The sequence below is a fragment of the Chiloscyllium plagiosum genome, chromosome 14, assembly GCF_004010195.1.
Source record: "Chiloscyllium plagiosum isolate BGI_BamShark_2017 chromosome 14, ASM401019v2, whole genome shotgun sequence".
Classification (NCBI taxonomy): Eukaryota; Metazoa; Chordata; class Chondrichthyes; order Orectolobiformes; family Hemiscylliidae; genus Chiloscyllium; species Chiloscyllium plagiosum.
The window spans coordinates 11362106-11382944 of NC_057723.1; the positions used below are offsets into that span (position 1 = coordinate 11362106).

The 20839-nt window shown below is 36.4% G+C and overlaps 1 protein-coding gene across 6 annotated transcripts in view; it reads left to right on the plus strand.

The window, feature by feature from the left end:
- gria1a (glutamate receptor, ionotropic, AMPA 1a) overlaps window positions 1-20839 on the plus strand; it is a 213106-nt gene that overhangs the window by 117014 nt on the left and 75253 nt on the right. The window contains exon 12 of one of the 6 annotated variants that reach the window (XM_043703164.1): window positions 9348-20001. The exons of the other annotated variants lie outside the window; for them this stretch is intronic. Coding sequence (XP_043559099.1) covers window positions 9348-9363 — 16 coding nt within the window. The 3' untranslated portion in view covers window positions 9364-20001. Of the gene's footprint in view, window positions 1-9347; window positions 20002-20839 lie in introns of those variants that run through there. 6 annotated transcript variants of the gene reach the window in all.

The following is a 20839-nucleotide window of genomic DNA, read 5'->3' on the forward strand; positions in this document are numbered from 1 at the left end:
GGATGGTAGCTGACTTTCCATCAACCATGATTATTTAGGTGTCTGTCAGCTTTCCAATATTCAATTTAGGTATTCCTTTTTCTAAATCTTAATTCCTGACTAGCTCATATGCAAGTTGTTATTTCAGCATCAAAAAAAACCCTGATTAGTGGAAGTGGCTGGAATTATAGCTGCATCCAGCTGCTCTATATGTTCTGCAATTTCTTTATTTCTGTCCTCTACTCTTTCTTCCAACTGCGCAGTGCCAAATCTAAGCATTGTAGCACCTTATTTCCATGTTATTCACAAAGGATTGTGCATTTCACACCTTCTTCCTGTGTCCTCCTGTTATTGTCTTACACAGAAAGCCCCCCTTTTTTTTAAGAAAAAACTGGATCTCATCCAGAATATTGCTCAATACACTCATTATAAACCAGAGGTTCTGTTCGAACACTAGGGAAATGTTTGCACCACAAACTAATGTATACCAGGTTAAAAATCACACAACACCAGGTTATAGTCCAACAGGTTTAATTGGACTACAATTGGACCTGTTGGACTATAACCTGGTGTTGTGTCATTTTTAACTTTGTACACTCCAGTCCAACACCGGCATTCCAAATAGTGCATACCACTTGCACAAAGTAACTGCAAATTGAGAAAATTCAAAAGTATTATGTTGCCTCATCAAATTTTGGGAATCTCCCAGCTTAAAGCAACTTCAACTTTAATCCTTTTGGAAATATCACATTGGTCTTCCAGATGTTGGGAATGCTTTTTTTGTGATGTGTTTTGTTTCTTTAAACACATCAGTTGTGGAAACTACAGATTTTAATGAGATGTCACACAATATAATTCTGTATGTTCTCAATACATCACACCAGATAATTAAAAAATGCAAAATTTAAGTTAGGAAATTGCTGGATTGCTCCCAGTGGAACACTGAATGTCACAGCAAAAAGACCAAACAGGTAGTTGGAGAAGTAGCAGGCTTCAGACTCCTGGGACATTGGAGCCAGTTCTGGGGCAGGAGGGACCTGAACACGCTGACATTTTGCTCCTGGACAGACTGAGACCAATGTCCTTGAGGGAAGGTTAAATGTCATTTTATAGGGGTTTCGTAGAGTCATAGAGATGCACAGAAAAAGACTGTTTGGCCCAACTCATCCAAACCGACTAGATATCCTAAATTATTCCAGTCTTGTTTACCAGCATTTGGCCCATTTCCCTCCAAACTCTTCCTATTCATTATCGCCATTGATGCCTTTTAAATGCTATAATTGTACCAGCCTCCATCACTTTCTCTGGCAGCTCATTCCACATATGCACTACCCTCTGCATGCGAAAGTCACCCCTTTGGACCCTTGTATATCTTTCCCCTCTCACCTTAAACCTATGCCCTCTAGTTCTGGACTCCACAACCCTGGGGAAAAGACCTTGGCTATTCACCCTGTCGATGCGCCTCATGATTTTGAAACTACTATAAGGTCACCTGTCACCCTCCAACACTCCAGGGAAAATAGCCCAGGCCTATTCAGCATCTCCCTATAGTTTAAGTGCTCCAACTTTAGCAACTGCCTTGTAAATAGTTTCCGAACCCTTTCAAGTATCACACAGTCTTTCCTGTAGCAGGGAGGACAGAATTGGACACAGTATTCCAAAAGTAGCCTAACCAGTGTCCTGTACAGCCGCAGCAACATTAGCAGGGTGTAGGGCACCGGACTATAGGTGTAGAGAGGAGGTGCAATGTATGTTCTACACATACAGTGTGTAGGAATGATAACTAAACATTCCTGGCTACAACTTTTTTTCTGAAGGATTATGGAAAAGGCGGTGGCAGTATTGATCAAGCATAATATTACAGTTCCATAGTGGGATGAGGTACTGGAGTGTCCAAAAACTGAATCAATCTTGGTTTGACTGAAGAATCGGAGAGCTGTTACGTTGCTCAAATAGTGAGAGCAAAATAAAGGAGCAGGTCAAGAGTTAAGTTTCAAAGAAATGTAAAGGACAGTAATGCGGTAATATTAGAAACCTTTAGTAACATTAATATAGACTGAGGGAGAAAACAGTAAAAGTCAACAAGCCCAACAAAGAAGCAATGTTTGACATATTTCTGGGGATTGAAGTAGGGCGTCTGCAGTGTGTTGCAGTTAGTAACCTTCTGGGCAATAGTGATCATAGTCAAGATTAAGTCCTTTACAGAAAGAGATAGTACAGAAACAGAAAGTGGGCGGCACGGTGGCACAGTGGTTAGCACTGCTGCCTCACAGCGCCTGAGACCCGGGTTCAATTCCCGACTCAGGCGACTGACTGTGTGCAGTTTGCACATTCTCCCCGTGTTTGCGTGGGTTTCCTCTGGGTGCTCCCGTTTCCTCCCACAGTCCAAAGATGTGCAGGTCAGGTGAATTGGCCATGCTAAATTGCCCTTAGTGTTAGGTAAAGGGATAAATGTAAGGGAATGGGTAGGTTGTGCTTTGGGGGGTCGGTGTGGACTTGTTGGGCCGAAGGGCCTGTTTCCACACTGTAAGTAATCTAATCTAAAAAAAAAGATAAAGAACAAACAAGGAGAAAGAAAGCTTAGTTGGAAATTAGCCAATTGAACTGATTTTGAACAAGCAAAGATTGTAACCAAAGATTGACCAAGGAAAACAATAAATGAGCAAGAGTCAGCCTTCAAGTCAGTGAAAAGAAATATTGCCATGAAGGAGGACGATGGAGCATCTAAAGCTTGAATGCTGCACACAACAAAAAGATTAGGGCTTAAATAAAATAGAGAATTTGGATTTATGACAATTGTCGAGCACTGAGTAAAACAGGAAGCTGAGCATGATAAAGAAAGTACAGGGGAAAGTGAGAAAGAATGGAAGGTAATCAAGGAGAGGGAGTTAAAAAGCATTAGTGGATAACATACAAATCCAGTTTACAGATGACATTGAACCGGGCAACATAGTAAATGGTGAACAAAATAGTATCATACCTCAGGAGGGCATATATAGCTGGTGAAGTGGGAACATACCTAGCAGATGAAATTTATTGCAGAGGTGATTCATTTTGGAAGCAACAACATGGATAGGCAGTTTACTTTAAAAAGTACTATTTTGAGAGGCCAGGGGAACCTGATGGTGCATGTTCACAGATCCTTATGGCTGACAGGACACATTGATAAGTTGATTAGAGTGGTGCTGGAAAAGCACAGCAGGTCAGGAGCAGGAAAATCGACATTTTGGGCAAAAGCCCTTCATCAGGAATGAGCGCACTTCCATCTCCGCCTACATTGATAAATTGGTTAAGAGAGCAAGACAAATACTTGGTTTGTAAACAGGGGGATCGATATAAAAACCGGGAGTGTATAAATCTTTATTGGATAAGTATCAACTGCAATATTGTGTCCAATTCTGGATGCCACATGTAAGCAATAATGTCAGGATCTTGAAGAGGGTAAAAAGACAATTACTAGAGCATTCAGTTCAGTGAAGAAATCAGAGAAGTTGAGGCTGCACTACTTAGAGAAGATTAAGACTTGATTGTTTGAATGATCCAAAGTCATGAGGGTTTAGGTAGAGAAATTAGTGAAAAAATGAATTAATCTGTCAAGTGAGTCAGCTGCCAGGACAGTAGATATAAAATAAATGATAAATACTTGTATGTGTACCCTTCCTAATTTTACGAACCCCTTGTAGTCACCCTTCTCTAGATTTTTGGTCACTCAGATGATTGCGAGGATGTGGAACTCGTTATATGAAAAGTTGATGGAAACTCTCGATGGGTAATTAGACATTAACATTGAAGGGGCTAAGCAGGAGGGATTTAAGGAAAGAGCAGGAGTTGTGGGTCTACATTGGGCAGCTATTTCAAAGAGATGGTATGGACCAGAATATGCTGTGAGATTCCATAATGATGTAATTAGATTCAAAAATCTTACAGACTGGGGCGGTTTTCCATAGAAAAGGAAAGGTTAATTGAGATCTATAAAATTTGAAAAAGTTTGATACAGTAGGCAAGGAGTAAATATCTTTTACAGTTAGTCCAAAACTAAACAGCCATAAATCTCTTACAATCACAAATAAATCCAACAGATGATTCAGGAGAAATGACCCTTCGCAAAGAATGGGGGGATTCTAGAAACCTCGTGTATAAGGATCTGTGGAGGCAAATTGCATAAAAATGTTTGAAGAACTGCTACATAAACAAATTAAGGAGAAAGGCATTTAAAAAAAGGTTGAGTTAGACAAAGAGAACAAGGGTGAGGCTTATTTGGACCATAAATAGCAACGTAGACCATTTGGATCAAGTGGCCTATTTCTGCATTGTAAAATTTTATATCATTTCTTATTATTCAATTGTTTGCCAATTTGAATTCCAACCTACCGGAAGCACATCATTTACAGCTGATTGTAATTAATTATCTACCAGTTGGGTATCTTATCTGGTGTCGTTAGTGTGATGTTGCTTCGCCTGTCAGCTCAGTGGTGAATTAATCTGTTTATAATGGCAGAATCTGAAAAAGATAGAATCACAGAGAGACCCACAGCACAGAAAAAGATCCTTTGGCCTATTGCATCTGCCACTTGACGATTATAAATGTTGTAAGGGTTTCTGGCTGTGCTATCTTTATAGGCAGTGAGTTCGAGATTCCCACCACCCTCTGGGTAAAAACGTTTTCCTCTCACCTCCTCAAAGTCTTCTGTCCCTTACCTTAAATCTTTGCCTTTGGTCATTAATTCATCCATCAAGGGGAAGCATTCTTCTTGTCTATCCTGTCTAGGCCCTTCATAATTTTGTACAACTCAATCATGTCTCCTCTAAATGTCCTCTGCTCTAAGGAAAATATCACAGTCAATCCAATCTCTCATCATAACAAAGATTCTCCAACATGGGCAACATCTTGGTAAATCTCCTCTGTCCCACTTGCCTGTATTTGGCCCATGTCTCTCTTAACCTTTCCTATTCATGTGCCCATCCACTTGTCTTTTAAATATTGGAACCTTGTCTGCGTCTACCTCTTCCTTGAAGGTTCATTCCACGAACCACCCTCTCTATGTGAAAACATTGCCTGTCAGATCTCTTTTAAATGTTTTCTCCTCTAACCTTTCACCTCGAATGTGATGACGCGATGGCTCGGTGGTTAGCAATGCTGCCTCAGGTTCAATTCCAACCTTGGGTGACTATCTGTGTGGAGTTTACACGTTCTCCCCATGTCTGGGTTGGGGTGTTCTGGTTGCCTCCCCTTGTCCAAAGATGTGCAAGGTAGGTGGATTACCAATGCCAGATTGCCCATACTGTCCAGGGAATTGCAGACCAGGTGGATTAGCTATGAGAAATGTGGGGTTACAGGATTAGGGGTGGTCTGGGTGGGATGCTCTTCGGAAGGTTAGTGTGGACTTGATGGCCTACTTACACACTGTAGGGATCCAATGAACCTTAAGAATATGCCCCCTAGTTTTGAACTCACCTATCCTAGGGAAAATACCTTTGCTGTTCACCTTATCTATACCCCTCATGATTTTATAAACCTCTCTAAGGACACCCCTCAACTTTCTAAATTCCAGTCAATAAAATCCCAGCCTATCCTTTTAACTCAAACCCTCTAGTCCAGGCAACGTCCTGGTAAATCTTTTCTGAAGCCACTCCAATTTAATAACATCCTTCCCAGAGCAGGGCGGTCAGAACTGTACACACTACTCCAGGAGAGGCCGTACCAGTGTCCTGTACAATCTCAACATGATGTCCCAACTCCTAAACTCAAAGGACTAAGCAATGAAGGCAAGCATGTTAAATGCTTTCTGAACCAGCCTGTCTTCCTGAGATGCAACTTCCAAAGAACTGTGCTCCCAAACCCCTAAGTCTTTCTGTTCAACAACACTATCTAGGAATCAACCATTAACCGTAAAAGTCCTGCCCTTGCTTGTTTTACCAAAATGCAATACCTCACATTTATCCAAATTAAACTCTCTTTTAAAAGGGTTACTGTTTATTTTTAAACCATGATCCTTACTTTTAGATTCTTCCATAAGAGGAAACATCCTTTCCACATCCACCTGGTCCAATCCCTTCAGGATCTTATATGTTTAAATTAAGTTACCACTGACTCTTCTAAACCCCAGAGGATACAGACCCAGAGTGCATAGTTTTTCTACATAAGGCATTCTGCTGATTCCAGGCATTAGTCTAGCAAACCCTCTCTGAACTACTCCAACACATTAACATCCTTTCACAAGTACAGTGACCAGTTCTCCAGATGGTACTCCAGATGCAGTCTTACCAATGTACTGTGCAATTGAAACATAACCTCCCTCTTGCATTCAATTCCCCTCGCAATAACATTCTATGAGCTTTCCTGATTTATTGCTTTAATTGCAGACTAACCTTCTGTGATTAATGCACTAGGGCATGCATAGGGGAGGTGGTGGTATTACTGCTGGAATGTTAATCCAGAGACCCAGATAATGTTCTGTGAACCCAGGTTTAAACTGCACCATGGCAGATGGTGGAAAACAAATTCAATTTAAAAATCTGAAATTAAGAGTCTACTGATGATGATGAAACCATTGCTGATTGTTATAAAAACCCACCTGGTTCACTAATGCTCTTTAGGGAAGGAAACAGCCATCCTTAGCTGGTCTGGCCTACATATGACTCCAGACCCACAGCACTGTGGTTGACTCTTAGTTGCCCTCTGGGCAATTAGGGATGGGGCAATAAATACAGTCAGTGATGCCTTTGTCTCATGAATGAATTAAAACAAAAATTGAGTACCCAAATATCTTTGCATTCAGAGATCTGCAACCTCTCACCAATTAGGCAATATGTGTCTTTTTTCATTCTGTCTACTAAAATGAACAATCTCACACATTCCTACATTTTACTTCATTTGCCAAATCTTTGCCACTCATTTAATGTATCATTAATCCTTTGTAGCTTCCTTATACCCTCTTCACCATTCACTTTCTTACAGATCTTTGTGTCATCAGTAAATTTAAATATTTTGTCTTTGGACCCTTCATCTAAATCATAAAGAGTTGAGGCCCAAGCACAAACCCAAATGCCATTTCACTGATGCTCCTCCCAACCTGAAAAAGTCCAACTCATTCCTAAAATGAAACAAAGAATTGTGGATGCTGAAGATCTGAAACAAAAACAAATTGCTGGAGAAACTCAGCAGATCTGCCAGCATCTGTATAGAGAAGGGTAACTGGGCTTGAAATATTAACTCTGCTTTTTCTCTACAGTTGCTGAGTTTCTCCAGCAATTTCTGCTTTTGTTCCATTTAATCCAACTCTCTTCTTCCTGTTTGCTAGTTAATCTTCTGTCCATGCCAATAAAGTGAGGTTGCCATAGGATTATCAGGCAAGTATGTCATTAGAGAGAGATGACTGGTATTGAGTTTAGCCTGAGGGTCACCTTGCCTGGGGCAAGAGGTAATGTTGAGAAAGTGTGTGACGTTCATGGTAACCTCAGCTGATGTGAGAATTGAACCCACACTTTTGATGTCACACTATATTGTAAGCTAGCTGTCCAACCTACTGACCTCATTGATCCCCTCATACCAGGGTATTACAACCAACACCATGAGCTTTTAGTTTCTACAATCACCATTGTGTGGTACCTTATTAAATGTTTTTCTGGAAATCTAAACTCATTACATCTACTGGTTCTCCTTTATCGATAGCACAAGTTACTTCTTTAAAGAATTCCAATAAAGTAGCTAAATATGTTTTCCTTTTGACAAAGTATGCTGGCTGTGCCTGATTAGCTTGAACCTATCAAATGCTCTGTGATGACATATGTAAGAATAGCTTTTAATTTTTTCCCCTATGATAGATGTTAAGCTTAATTGGCCTGTAGTTTCCTGCTTTCTGCCTCTCCCCTTATTTGTGTAAAAGCTACATTAGCTAATTTCCAATCTAAAGGAATCTTCTCTGAAACTAATGAGTTCTGGAAAATTAATATCAATGCATCAATTATCTCACTAGCTACTTCTTTAAAGATCCTGGGATGAAATCCATCAGGACATAAAGAGTTGTCAACTCTCAGTTCAAACAATTTACTCAACATTACTTCCCTGTTAACTAAGTTTTTTTATTCAATTTCTGATTTACACTATTTCCAGATGTTACTTGTATGCTCTCCAGTGAAGACTGACGCCGAATATCTGTTCAATTCATCTGCTATCTCCTTATCCTCCATTACTAATTCCCCAGTCCATTTTCTATTTGACCAACACTTATTTTGTTGCCATTTTTCTTTTTAAATATCTGAAGAAACTTTGCCTGTCTGTTTTTATATTTTTGATTAACATTGTTGTGCACTGTAGTTTTTTGTATCTAATTAACCTTTTAGTAAATCTTTGGTTTTTGAAAAATATCCTGTTCAATCTTCTGACTGGCAACTTTTCTTTGTACAATTGGAGTTCGATACTATCTTTGACCTTTTCAGTTAACCATGGATTTCCTATTTGTTGGTATGTAATAGTGCTGGGACCTTGACTATTTACCACCTATATTAGTGGTTTGAATGAAAGGAACCAAATGTTTTGTAGCCAAACTTGCTGTCAATAGAAAGTTAGGGTGGAAAGTATGAACTGAAGGCACAAAGGGTTTTCCCTCCAAAGGTGGATAGCATGAATGGAGAATATTCCCGAATTGGCACTCCCAGCTCTCTTTAAAAGGCCGTATTGGACCCTGTGTTTAACTGCAGACTGGTGAGGGTAGGATCAAGTAGAGCTTGCTGGCCCTGGGACCCAATCCTAGCTGGTCATGATGGCAGCATGTGTCCAGGTGAGCTATTTAGAAGGCTCGCCTCAGTTCTCTGACACTTTGTTCAAGATGTTTTAGGCTCTTTTAATCCATCTAGTTATCACCCCTGTAAGCCTGTCACATCTCATCCACCACACTGCCGCCTGGCTCCTGATAAACCAACTCCATGCCAATACATGCCACAAACAACTATATCTCATACCCCTCCAACTTCTCAACCAGAATCCACCTTGGACGGATCTCACAGTCATGTGGATATCAAAATAGCAAACTTCTAATAATCAAATACTGCTTTCACTCATACACACATATTGTAAAAAAAACCACACTCAAGAAAGCCTTTTTAAAGTTTTCTTAAGTGGCCAATTTCTTATAAAACAATAAAACCTCTCTTCAGACCCTCTTCAAAGGCAACTAATCATCTTTGATTTGTCAATCAGACTATGAACTCAGGAGGTCCGAGTGAGATAATGTAGCTTTTGAAACTCAGCCAAACATTCACAACATTCTAAACTGCAGCAGATGCCATGCCATTCGAACTGTCTGGTAGAGCATGTTTTCCTTATCTCTCACTAACTGCTTCAACCTATTTCTTTTCCATGTTTAAAGAGAAGAGAATTTTTAAAACATCAGTTGAAGTCACCAAAACAGAGGCCATCTACTTTTCAAGAACATTCAGGTTTATTCTGTCAGTTTGAAACTCTGACTCTGCATGGTTAGGCCCATACAGTAACCAAAATGGTCCTGTGTGCATTTTACCCTCCTGTGTGAATTACAACCCGTCCTCCTCCACAACTAGTGAAACTCCGATCAGACAGAAATTGTGGATTTATCCTGCCAGCCATTTTTATGGAACAATGGAGTCTGCTGAACTTCGTGGAAATTTGCCCCAAATAGTCCGTGAAGAGATGTGTATCGGCTTTAGTAAGTGAGGAAAAATGTGGCAGATGGAGTATCATGTGGGAAACTGTACGCCTTTCCATTTTAGTGGGAAGAATATAGAATCGGAATGTTGTTTATTAGAGTGAAAGAGAGACTGTAAAATTCTCTTGTACAAAGAGATGTTTGTCCATGATAAGAATCATAAAAGGTTAGCATGTGGGCTTTGCTCAACCGTCAAGGAGGATAAGACCATGTTCATCATCTGGAGCGTCTAACAGGATTCCAGTGGATCCATAGCTGAGCGCTAACTCTGATCTACAGATACAGCAAGTATTTGGGAAAATACTTAGGTGTTATGGGATTGTTGCACAAGACTCAAGAAGTCAAACAGCCTACTCCTGCTACTCATTCATCCAGGCTGTGCTAGTCGAGGAATCCAATTAGTTCCCACTCCTTCCCTATACTTCACCTTCAATTTTAGTTTGTATCTGCTTAGACGTTCAAGCTCTTTGTTTCCACCTGGTGCCTCTGGTCTTTTTTCCTGTCACCTTAAATCTGTGTTTGCTGGTTATCAATTCTTCTGCCAGTAGAAATCATGTCTCTATTTATTCTGGAAAAACCCTTTTTGGCACCTTTTATCAAAACTCCTCTTCCTCAGCTATAAGGAGATCAACTCCAGCTTTTGCAGTCTCTCCACATAACAAAAGACTCTCATTTTGAGTACCATTCGAGTAAATCTCTCCTGAATCCTCTCAGGGGATTGTAATCCTTGCTAATTGGACTCCACACTCGGGCTGAGACCATAAGCAGTCTTTTATAAGGTATTAGCAAACCTTCCTTGTATAGCACTCTATTTATATATTTATAAAGCCAAGGATTCTGGATACTTCTTTAGTTGTTACATTTATATAGCACTTTCAAAGCAATTTAAAACCAATGAATTACCTTTGAAGTATAGCCACTGATACATGAAGCATGGCAACTGACATATACAAAGCCAGCCCACACAAAGAGCAATCTATGAAAGATCAGAGAATCTATCTTTGTGATGTTGATTGAAGGATGGCTGCTCTGGGCTTTTACAAAATTGTACCATGGGATCTTTGACTGCCATGTCCCCAGTTGACATTCCATGGAAAAGGCAACACCTCTGACTGTGCAGCATTCCCTTGGTACTACAATAGAGAAGCAGCCTGGAGTGAGACTTCAGCTCACAATCTGTTGAATCAGAGGTGTGTGTGCTTTCAACAGAGCCACAGTCAATACATATATCAATTTGAAATCTGTTACTGTCACCCACTCATATGTCTAAGTTTTATAACATCTGTGATCTTTTAAATTATGCCCTGTATACCCAAGTGCAGGTTACTAATCCATATCAAATGGCGTAGTGGTTCTAATAATGACCCCAGGGAATTCTGCTGTTAGCGTTTCTGTTTAATAGATTAATGGGCTGTAGCTATTGCTGGCAATGCCAGCCTATCAATGCTTATTTGAGAAGGTGGTGGAGAGCTGCCTTCTTAAACTGCTCCTGTCCATGTGTGATAAGTACATCCACAGTACCTTTAGGAAACAAAGTTCCAAAACTTTGACTCAGCAACAGTGAAGAACCTATGGTACAGGTCCAAGTCGGAATGTTTTATGGCTCAGAGGAGAACTTGTAAGGGGTGCTGTTCCGATGCATCTTATCCTTCATGGCAATGCAAGTTGCAGTTTTGGAAGGTGTTAGGGAAACCTTGCTGGGTTACTACAGTGCACCTTGTAGATTATGTAACACTGCAGCTACTGTGGGCTGTGGGAAAGGGAGTAAACTTTTAAGATAACAAGTCGGGTATTAAAGGAATGGCTTTGTCCTGGATGATGTCAAAACTGTAGAGCGTTTGCTGGAGCTGCGTTCATTTAGACAAGTGGAGAGTATTTCCATCACATTCCTGATTTATCCCTGGAGATGATGGTGGATAGCTTTAAGAGTCATAAGGTGAGTTCCATCATTCAGGCTACCTAGCCTCTGTCCTGCTCTTGCTATTTATTTGGCTGATTCTGTTAAGTTTCTGGTCAATGAATTCAGAAATATGTTAAAATTTATGTTTCATGTTTTTCTGTACTTTAGTGACCCTGAAAGTCATTCTACATGTTTTACAGAGCAGTGAGTGGACTAAAATAGTTTATTCACTGTCACAAACACCGAGAAATTATACTTGACCCTATTATTCATTGAGTAATGTACTGAGGAGTATATAAAAGCATTTGAAACACTATTTAGACACCAAGAAGTTTCACACAGTTTATTATTCCTGGTTTTAGGTTCTACTGAGTATAGTGGAAGCTTTTTGTTCACTGTTTAACATAATAAGGAATGTACTCAACGTTGCCATTCACCATATACCTTTGAGTATACTAAATCGTACATTTGACTACTTACTGTTTCATTGAGTATACTGAAGCATTTCCTTCAGTGGTTCAGATACTACTAAATGTACTCAAGTTTATCTTCAATATTTAAATACTGAGACTAATACTAAATATACTGCTTTACTAATTTACTGCTTAATGTACTGACAGTATGGCACAGTAAAGGGTATTATTCAGTTTTCTGTATTGAGATACAATATTGTTTTTCATTCACTGTTTCTGATAGCAAGAAGCAAACTAATGTCTACCTTTTACCTTTATTTAACTCAATAATTTATGAATTCAGGAGTATTTTACATCTGTTTTATACCTTGGCATTTTTCAAACTCATATAATTTGTTTTACAAAGCAAGGGCTATGCTAGGTTCTGAAATTCACTCCTTAATATATCAAGGATGATACTAACATCTATTATCCACTATTACTGTACCGAAGAGTATGCTAAAGTTTATTATACACTGCTTAATGTGCTAAGGATTATAGTAATGTTTATTATTCACTGCTTACTGTAAAAAAAAGTATACTATTGTCTATTATTTGTTGATGAATATACAAAGGAGTATACTAAAGCCAGAATTTCAATGTCTCATGTACGGAAGAGTGTACTGGAGCCTATTATTTACCACATAATTACCAAATTGTGCAGTGAAGGATATAGTGCACTGAGAATGTTGTCCAAGTTCATCATTTCAAGTTTAAAATTCTATTGAGAATATTGAAGGTAAATATTTATTGTCTGTCCACCAAACATCTATTATTCACAGTATTATAGAGGTCAATAAAGCCTTTGATTGACTGTGTTAAGTACCAAGGAGTACCCTAATGCTTATGCTTTACCTTATGAGGTACTAACAAGTATATTAAGGCTTTAATTCAGTATTATATCAAATGAGGAATTTTTTTTATTTTAAATGTAATAATGAGTATACGAAAGCCAATTATTAAATTGTATGTAATAGAAGTATACTATTTTTCACTATTGAATGTATTAAGTAATATATTAAAGCATTTTCTTCACTGTTTACGCGTGGAGAAGTACAATGAAACTGTTTATACTAGAGTTAAATTCTGTTGAGTACATTGAAGCCTATCACTCACTGCCTAAGTACTTTGGACTATACTGGATCAAATCATTGACTGTTTAATGAACCACGAGTATAGTGAAAAATATAATTCAGAGATTCATGTGCCTGTATTTCTACAAAAACTTATCTTCAATGATTTATTTATCGAGGAAGATGTTAAAGCATTTAGTACACTGAGAGTGTACTAAAGCCTATTTTTGCAGCCTTATTGTAGCAAAAGGTGTACTAAAATCTTTAATTCACCATTTTAGGTAGTAAAGAGTACTGAAATGCCGTTTTAAAAACCTGTATAAGGCAGTAAAGAATATGTGTTAAAAACTCTAATTCAATGCTTTATTAATTTAAGAGTACATTATAATTTATGTTTCTCAGTGTTATGTACCCTGTTGTTGACTGAAAATCATTTTGCATGTATTTTATAACAGTGCTTTATTCATTTTTATTTATTTCATGATATATAGTCAAGGCTCTTGTTCACTTTATACTATACTGAGGCATATGCAAAATTTTTAAGGTGGTGTTCATGCATTGAGGGAAATAACAAAGTTTATTATTCCTAGTCTTGAATTCTGTCAAGTATGTTGAAGTGTATTGAACACAACAAGGAATACGCCATGTCATTCTTTGTCAATGGACTTTGTCATTTCTTGTCTATGAACTTTTGAACATACTGGATTGTATCATTAACTGTTTAACATGCCATAGAGTAGACTGAAATAAATCAATTGATGTTTCAGGTATCAATAGGTAAGACTCTGGTGATCCAGAGATCGGGCAGACCACATCCTTTCCACGCCTGTTTGCAGTGCCTGCATTAATATGTAACCCATCCACTTCATAATATGTTTCATGAAAAGAAATATAATGGAAGTTTTAACTTAATCCTTTATGAATTTAGTATTTTAAATTAGTCTTTTACTGAAGTACGTACTTTGGCAAATCCCAAAGGCCATTGTTCATATATATGTACCAAAGCCTATTTGACACTACATAATGTACCGAGGGGTATATTAAAGTTTGTAACTCACTGCTTAACATACCGGGTTATACTTAAGTTGATTTTCACTGCTTAATCTGCAAGTGGTGTACAAAACTTTTAATTCAGTGCTTAATATTCTGACAGGTATACTGAAAACTACTATTCACTGTATAATGAATCCAAGCTTATACTAAAGTCTATTAAATACTGCATAATATAACATGGGTTATGCTTTGTGTATTATTCACTACTTATATATCAGTGAGCATTTTAAATTATTCACTGCTTAATGTACTGAGGAGCATTCTCAAGCAGTCTACTTCTTTTTGCAAAATGTACACGAGTAGGTTCACCATATTACTTGCTGATGAATTTGTTGAGAAATTTAATTCAATGTTTTATAAGTGCCAGAGTTTATTAAAATCTATCTTTTACTGTTTCGTGTACCTGGTAATATATACTGGCCACTCAACAAGTTTTACGTAGCAGCAAGTATACACTAACCTATTATTTTATGCGTAATGTACCAAGGAGTACACTAAAGTCTGTTATTCACTGTGTAATGTACCAAGAGGTATGCTGAAGCCTACTATTTAAGCATAATTTATGAAGGCATGTGCAATATACCATGTATGATAGAGCTTTATATTCACCGTGTAAGACAGCAAAGCATGTGATAAAGCCTTTTATTGATATGTAATTTACCAAGAAATATATGAAAGCCTATAATTCACACATAATGTGACAATGAGTACACTAATGTGTGTTATTCACAATTAATGTAACACATAGTATACTGAAGTCTATCATTCACTGTCTAATGTATCAGGAAATTTTGTAAAGTCTGGTAGTCACTATGTAATGTGCCAAGGGATGCACATTCTTACGAACTGTATTACGTACTGAGCCATATACTAAAACTATACGTTAGATGCTTAATACTGAAGTCTGTTATTTACTTTTCAATTGACTAAGGAGTATACCAAACCTATTTATCTGAAGACTGTAATTCTATGCACCAGTAACTTTGCTAAAATATCATCAATTGTTATAGTCCATTAAGTCCACGAAGGCAACACTTTATTGTTATATATTCCAAGGAATAGCATCATAATTCACTGTTTTATGAATTCAGTAATATATTAAAACTGTTTCATGTCCTGAGTGATATTCTGAAGGCTTTGTTCAGCTACATGTATCATTGAATATGCTAAAGCCTGTATTAACTTTGACAGAATAGATTAAAAATCTAGATAAATATTTTATGCATCAAGGTATAAAATGAGGTAAAATGTCAATCTTTAATAATTTAATAAAGCTAATAAGTAACTTTTTAAACATAATGAGGAGTATAATCAAGCTTATTACTGTTTTATCAATCAAAGTGTACACCAAAACTGCCAAGAACTTACTAAAACTTGTTAATCATTGTTTACTTTCCCAAGAAGTATACTAATATCTGTTACTTACTGTATAATGCACCAAAAAGCATGAAAGAATATTTTATATCCTTTATGTAACGAGGGAAGAAGCCTATCATTCACTGTTTCATGTACCAAGGAGTTCACTAATGACTTAATTTCACTAGGTTATGTGTCAAGAGATTGAATTTTCATTTAGTTTTCTAATTTTAGGAATCTATTTAAGTCAATTTTTCTGTTTTACATCTTGAGAAATGCTCTAAAGCTTTTTAAAAAATGTTTTTTATATGTACCAATGAATATACTACAGTATATCTTTGCTAAGTAGGGTTTCAAGAAATTTGTCAAAGACTTCAATTCAATGTTTTATGTATCATGGTATAAAAAAGAGCAAGCAGATAACTTACTCCTAATTGCATTGGGAAATCTGCTAAAGCCCTTTGTTCTCTGATTTCATTACTGGAAAAATATACTATTATTTGCTGATCATGTACCAAGGAGTATAGTAAAGCCATTCATTCCCTACCCAAGAATAAACCAAAGTGTGCTTTAACAGTTTAGTATTCCAAGGTAAACGGTAAAAGCTGTTATTGACTGATAATTGTAGCAAGGAGGATACTGAAGCCAATTATGCGCAGCCATGTTTAGTATGGAGTAAACAACAATTATTGATCACTTTTATATACCAAGGCTGGATTACAGCATGTTGTCACTACTTAATGTTCCGAGGAGAAAACTGAGCCTATAATTCCCTGTTTAATATACCAAGTACTATACTTAAATCTATTATTCTTTGTCATGTACATTAAGAAGCATATTATTCACTATTATTTACCAATCTGTATTCTATAACCAATTATAAACAGTTCAATGTACCAAAGAGTATGTTGAAGCTAATTTTTCATAGCTTTATTTATTTTATGTAGCAAGGAGTATACTAAAGTCCATTATTCACGGTTTATTATATTGAGGAGCATATTAAAACTTCACTTTCACTGTTCCATGTACTAAAGAGTACACCGATGTCTGTATCTTTCATAATATATATATTCACGGTTTATTATATTGAGAAGCATATTAAAACTTCACTTTCACTGTTCCATGTACTAAAGAGTATACCGATGTCTGTATTTTTCATAATATATAACAACATATACTACAGATTTTCTGAGCTCAGAAGTATAGCCTTTCACATCTTGTACCTTGAAGCATACTTTTGTTGAATGCTGCCTAAAACCAGTGGTAAACACCTTTAAATGCTAAATACTGAAACCTGTGGGCAACAGAAACTGTAAGGAAGCGTTGTAAAAACTTCAAAGAGAGAATTCAACAAGCTTTTAAGATCCGACAAGTAAAGGATTGTTAGTGGAATGGGAGGGGCTTTTGAGTGTATGGTGCTTATCTATTTGTCCGGAGAATTCAAGCTAACTGTTGTGTATACCCATTTTTTAGCCGCATATGTTACATACTGTAAAGTATACTAAGCCTTATTTTTCACTGTTACGTATTGAGGAATATACTAAGGTTTATCACTTGCTGCCTGTTGTACTGAGAAGTATAAAAATCCTATCATTCACATACCAAATAGGTCTACTAGTGTATATTTTTAATATATTACTTAATAAGGAACATTTCAAACATTTTTTTCAATTTAATGTTTCATGAATTCAGAAGTATGTTAACATCTATTTTCACTGTTTTACATGTCTTAACCGATGCTGAATAATTTTTAACTTGCTTTATTTAACAATGAGTTTCCCAAAGCCGATTTTTATTGGTACAGAGAAGTATGCTAAAGTCTATTTTTCATTCCTTAATGTACCGAGAAGTATACTGTACCAATTATACACTGTTATATACATGAAGGAGTATACAATAAATAGTCATCCACTGTTATGTGTCAAGAAAAAGCATCTAATTCATGGCTTAATATACTGATGCATGTACTAAATCATAAAGGCACTGCATCGAGGGAGTATACAGCTGATTATTTTTGTGTGACCAATTAATCTTGTAAAACCTGTTAGTCTCTGCTAATGTACTAAATAGTATATACGGCCAATTTTTCACTGTCATATGCACCCAAGGGATGGGCAACATATACAAAGGTACAATGATTACCATCAAAACCTATTATTCATTTCTTAATATTGCAAGCAGTGTGCTAAAGCCTGTTGTTCATAGTTTACGTATTGAGGAATATGCATGCTTATTTTTCACTGTTATATGCTGGGAGGTATACTAAAGCTTATTGTCCATTGTTTAATTGACCAAGAACTTTACTAAAATTTATTTTTCACTACTTACTTTACTGAGAATGTACTACAGTTTATTATTCATCACATAATGTATGAGAGATATACTAACCTGTTATTCATTGGTTAATTTATCATGGACTATACTAGATATAGTTTTCAGTGTAACACAGAATATATCAATGACTATTATTCACTGTTTCATGTGTAAAGGAGTATTCTAAGTGCAATCTTTCACTAATGGTGATCGAAATAGTAGTGTGATCAGTAAGAGCCAAGCAAATGCCAGGAGCTTGAAGGCAAAGTTAACATTAAAACTTCTTTCATTCATAAATAGTGCTTCATATATTGATAAAGTCATTAATAAAAGCTCCTACTTACTGCTTAACATATGACGAGTTAATTGTACAAGTGTTTAATTGCACACAGTTGTTGGGCATTAACTAGGATTCATTTGTGCATCTAAAAATGCAGGCAGAAATGTTTTATGATAAACATTTCTGTGATGCGTAGTATTATAAATAAAACTAGAAATGTGCTAAGATTGGCTGAAGTTCTGTCCTTCACCAACTAACTCTGGACCAGAATTCTAAGATATATAACAAAACTTATTTTTCAAGTTTAATATACTGAGCTTTAAACGAAAGCCAACTGTCTGCTATGTATTGTACCTAAAATATTCACTGCCTAATATACTGAATAGTATATTAATCATCCACCATTCAATCACCACAAAATATACTGAGGCGTTTTCTTTATGACATAATACGCTGATGAACCTATTGTTCGGGCATTTATTTACAGGTGAATATTCCCTGCTTAATGTGTCAAGGAGTATACTAGAACCTGTTAATCACTTCTTACTGTACTAAGGAGGATATTGAAGTTTTATTCTATATTACTCGATCTACCATGGAATATACTAATGCTTATGCTTATAGGTTAATGTACCACAGTATATCCTAAACTTATTCTTCATTACTTGTATACTAAAGTATGTTGTTCACTATATCACATAATAAGGAATATACCGATCCCTATCATTCACTGTATCATGTAAGAAGGAATATACAAAGGCCTTTTATGAGTAGCTTTATGTATTGATCAGCATACATGATTATGTTTATTGAGGAGCATACTCGTGCCTATATTCATGTAGTAGAGACATCTAAAAATGTAACAACCTTCAGTTCATGTACTTAGGAGTACTCTAATGTCTATCTGCTTACAGATTGTGTACTAAGAATATATTACAGATTTTAATTCAATGTTCAATGTCTTCAGGAATATGTAGTCTACCTTCCATTCTTTCATGTTATTTTGGTGTAAGTTACTGGTCACCCGTGAATGCAGCTGAAAGCTGGTGATAGAGTCAATCCAATGCTAAATTCCAGTCTGAGACCTAAAGTCAACAAGAACCAATGTTCTTGAAAAAGTTGTAGCAACTTTGAAGAGTATTCAGAAAGGCATGAAACTGCTAAAGATGTCAGTAGAGAGGAGGTACTGGTGAGTTTGAGAGGAGTTTTAGGGTGCTGTGTTGTCCAGAGGATTCAATGTTTGATGTTTATCAGCCAACAATTTTATGTCCTGGGAAGCACAGTAAAGCATGTTATTCATTGTTAGGTGTACTGAGAAGTATTACAAAGGCTATTATTCAATACAACATGTATTATGAGAGCTACTAAAATCAATTGTTTCCTTCTTAATGTAATGAACTGTGTACTAAAGCTTATTTCTTTACTGTTAAATGAATTGAGCACTATACTAACATTTATTTGCAGTTTTTGTGGATTAAAGCCTGCTTTTCAGCATTTATATAATGAGGAGCATGTTAAATTCTTATTTCATGGGATCACATCCTATGGAAAATGTTTTGGGCTGTCTTTTATGTGTTATGGACTAAGATGTGTATTAACAATTTTAATTCATTTTTCTATGGATTTAGAAATATACTCAAACCTATCTTTTACTGTTTAATATAATCTCAGTGAATACTGCTGGGTTGCTTGTGAATCCAGTCCAAAGTGGATAGCAAATTCAGTCCAGCATTAAATATTGAAATCAGACCAATAGCAAGAATTGTTAGGAAAAGTTGTAAAAACTTCAGGGAGACGGTTCAAGAGGGCATGAAACTGTTAAGAGGTAAAAGAGGAATCTTTTGATGGATTGATTTGATTTGATTTGATTTTGATTTATTCTTGTCTCATGTACTGAGATACAGTGAAAAGTATTGCTTTGCATGCTAACCAGACAAATCATACCTTACATCAGGGTATTAGAACAGAATGCAGCTACAGAGAAGGTGCAGAGAAAGATCAACTCTAGTAATGTGAGTGATACTTCCATAATTCTGATAACAGTGAGGAAGAAGTTGTTCTTGACTTTGTTGGTACTTGTTTTCAAACTTTTGGATTGGCTCTTTTATGTGTTGTACTGTTTTTTTGTGTTGTACTGTTTTATGTACTGATGGGAAGGCTAAGGTTGATTACTGACAATTATAAACTGAAAAATATATGATCATTGAGAATTTTTACTATATAGTGAGGAATTGTATATGCCAGTTATTCACCTTTCTATGTACTGAATCATATACTAAAGCATATCATTCACTTATTTACACTTAATGAAGCTCACAAAACCTGTTATTCATTACTTTATGTGCAAATTTGTACACCAAAGTCTATTATTCATTCTATTTATTTTCAACATCGATTGTGCTAAAATCTATTATTCAGTTTTGTTCATCAGTAAATATGTTAAAGCTTCTCAAACACTGTTTCACATACCAAGGAGTATATTGATGGCTATTTGTCATCATATTGTGTACTGATGAGTAGAATCTTAATTTTCTACTTTACAAATTCAAGGAAATAATAGTATTTATTCTCCACAGTGTATTGAGGAATGATCTAAAGTCTTTTATACAGCTATGTGTACCAACAAATAAACAAAAAACTATCTTCCACTGCATTAAACACCAAGAAATATGTCAAAGATTTTAATTCAATGGTAAATGTATCAATATGTAAAATGGAACTGATAATTCATGGTTTAATGTGCAAGAAAG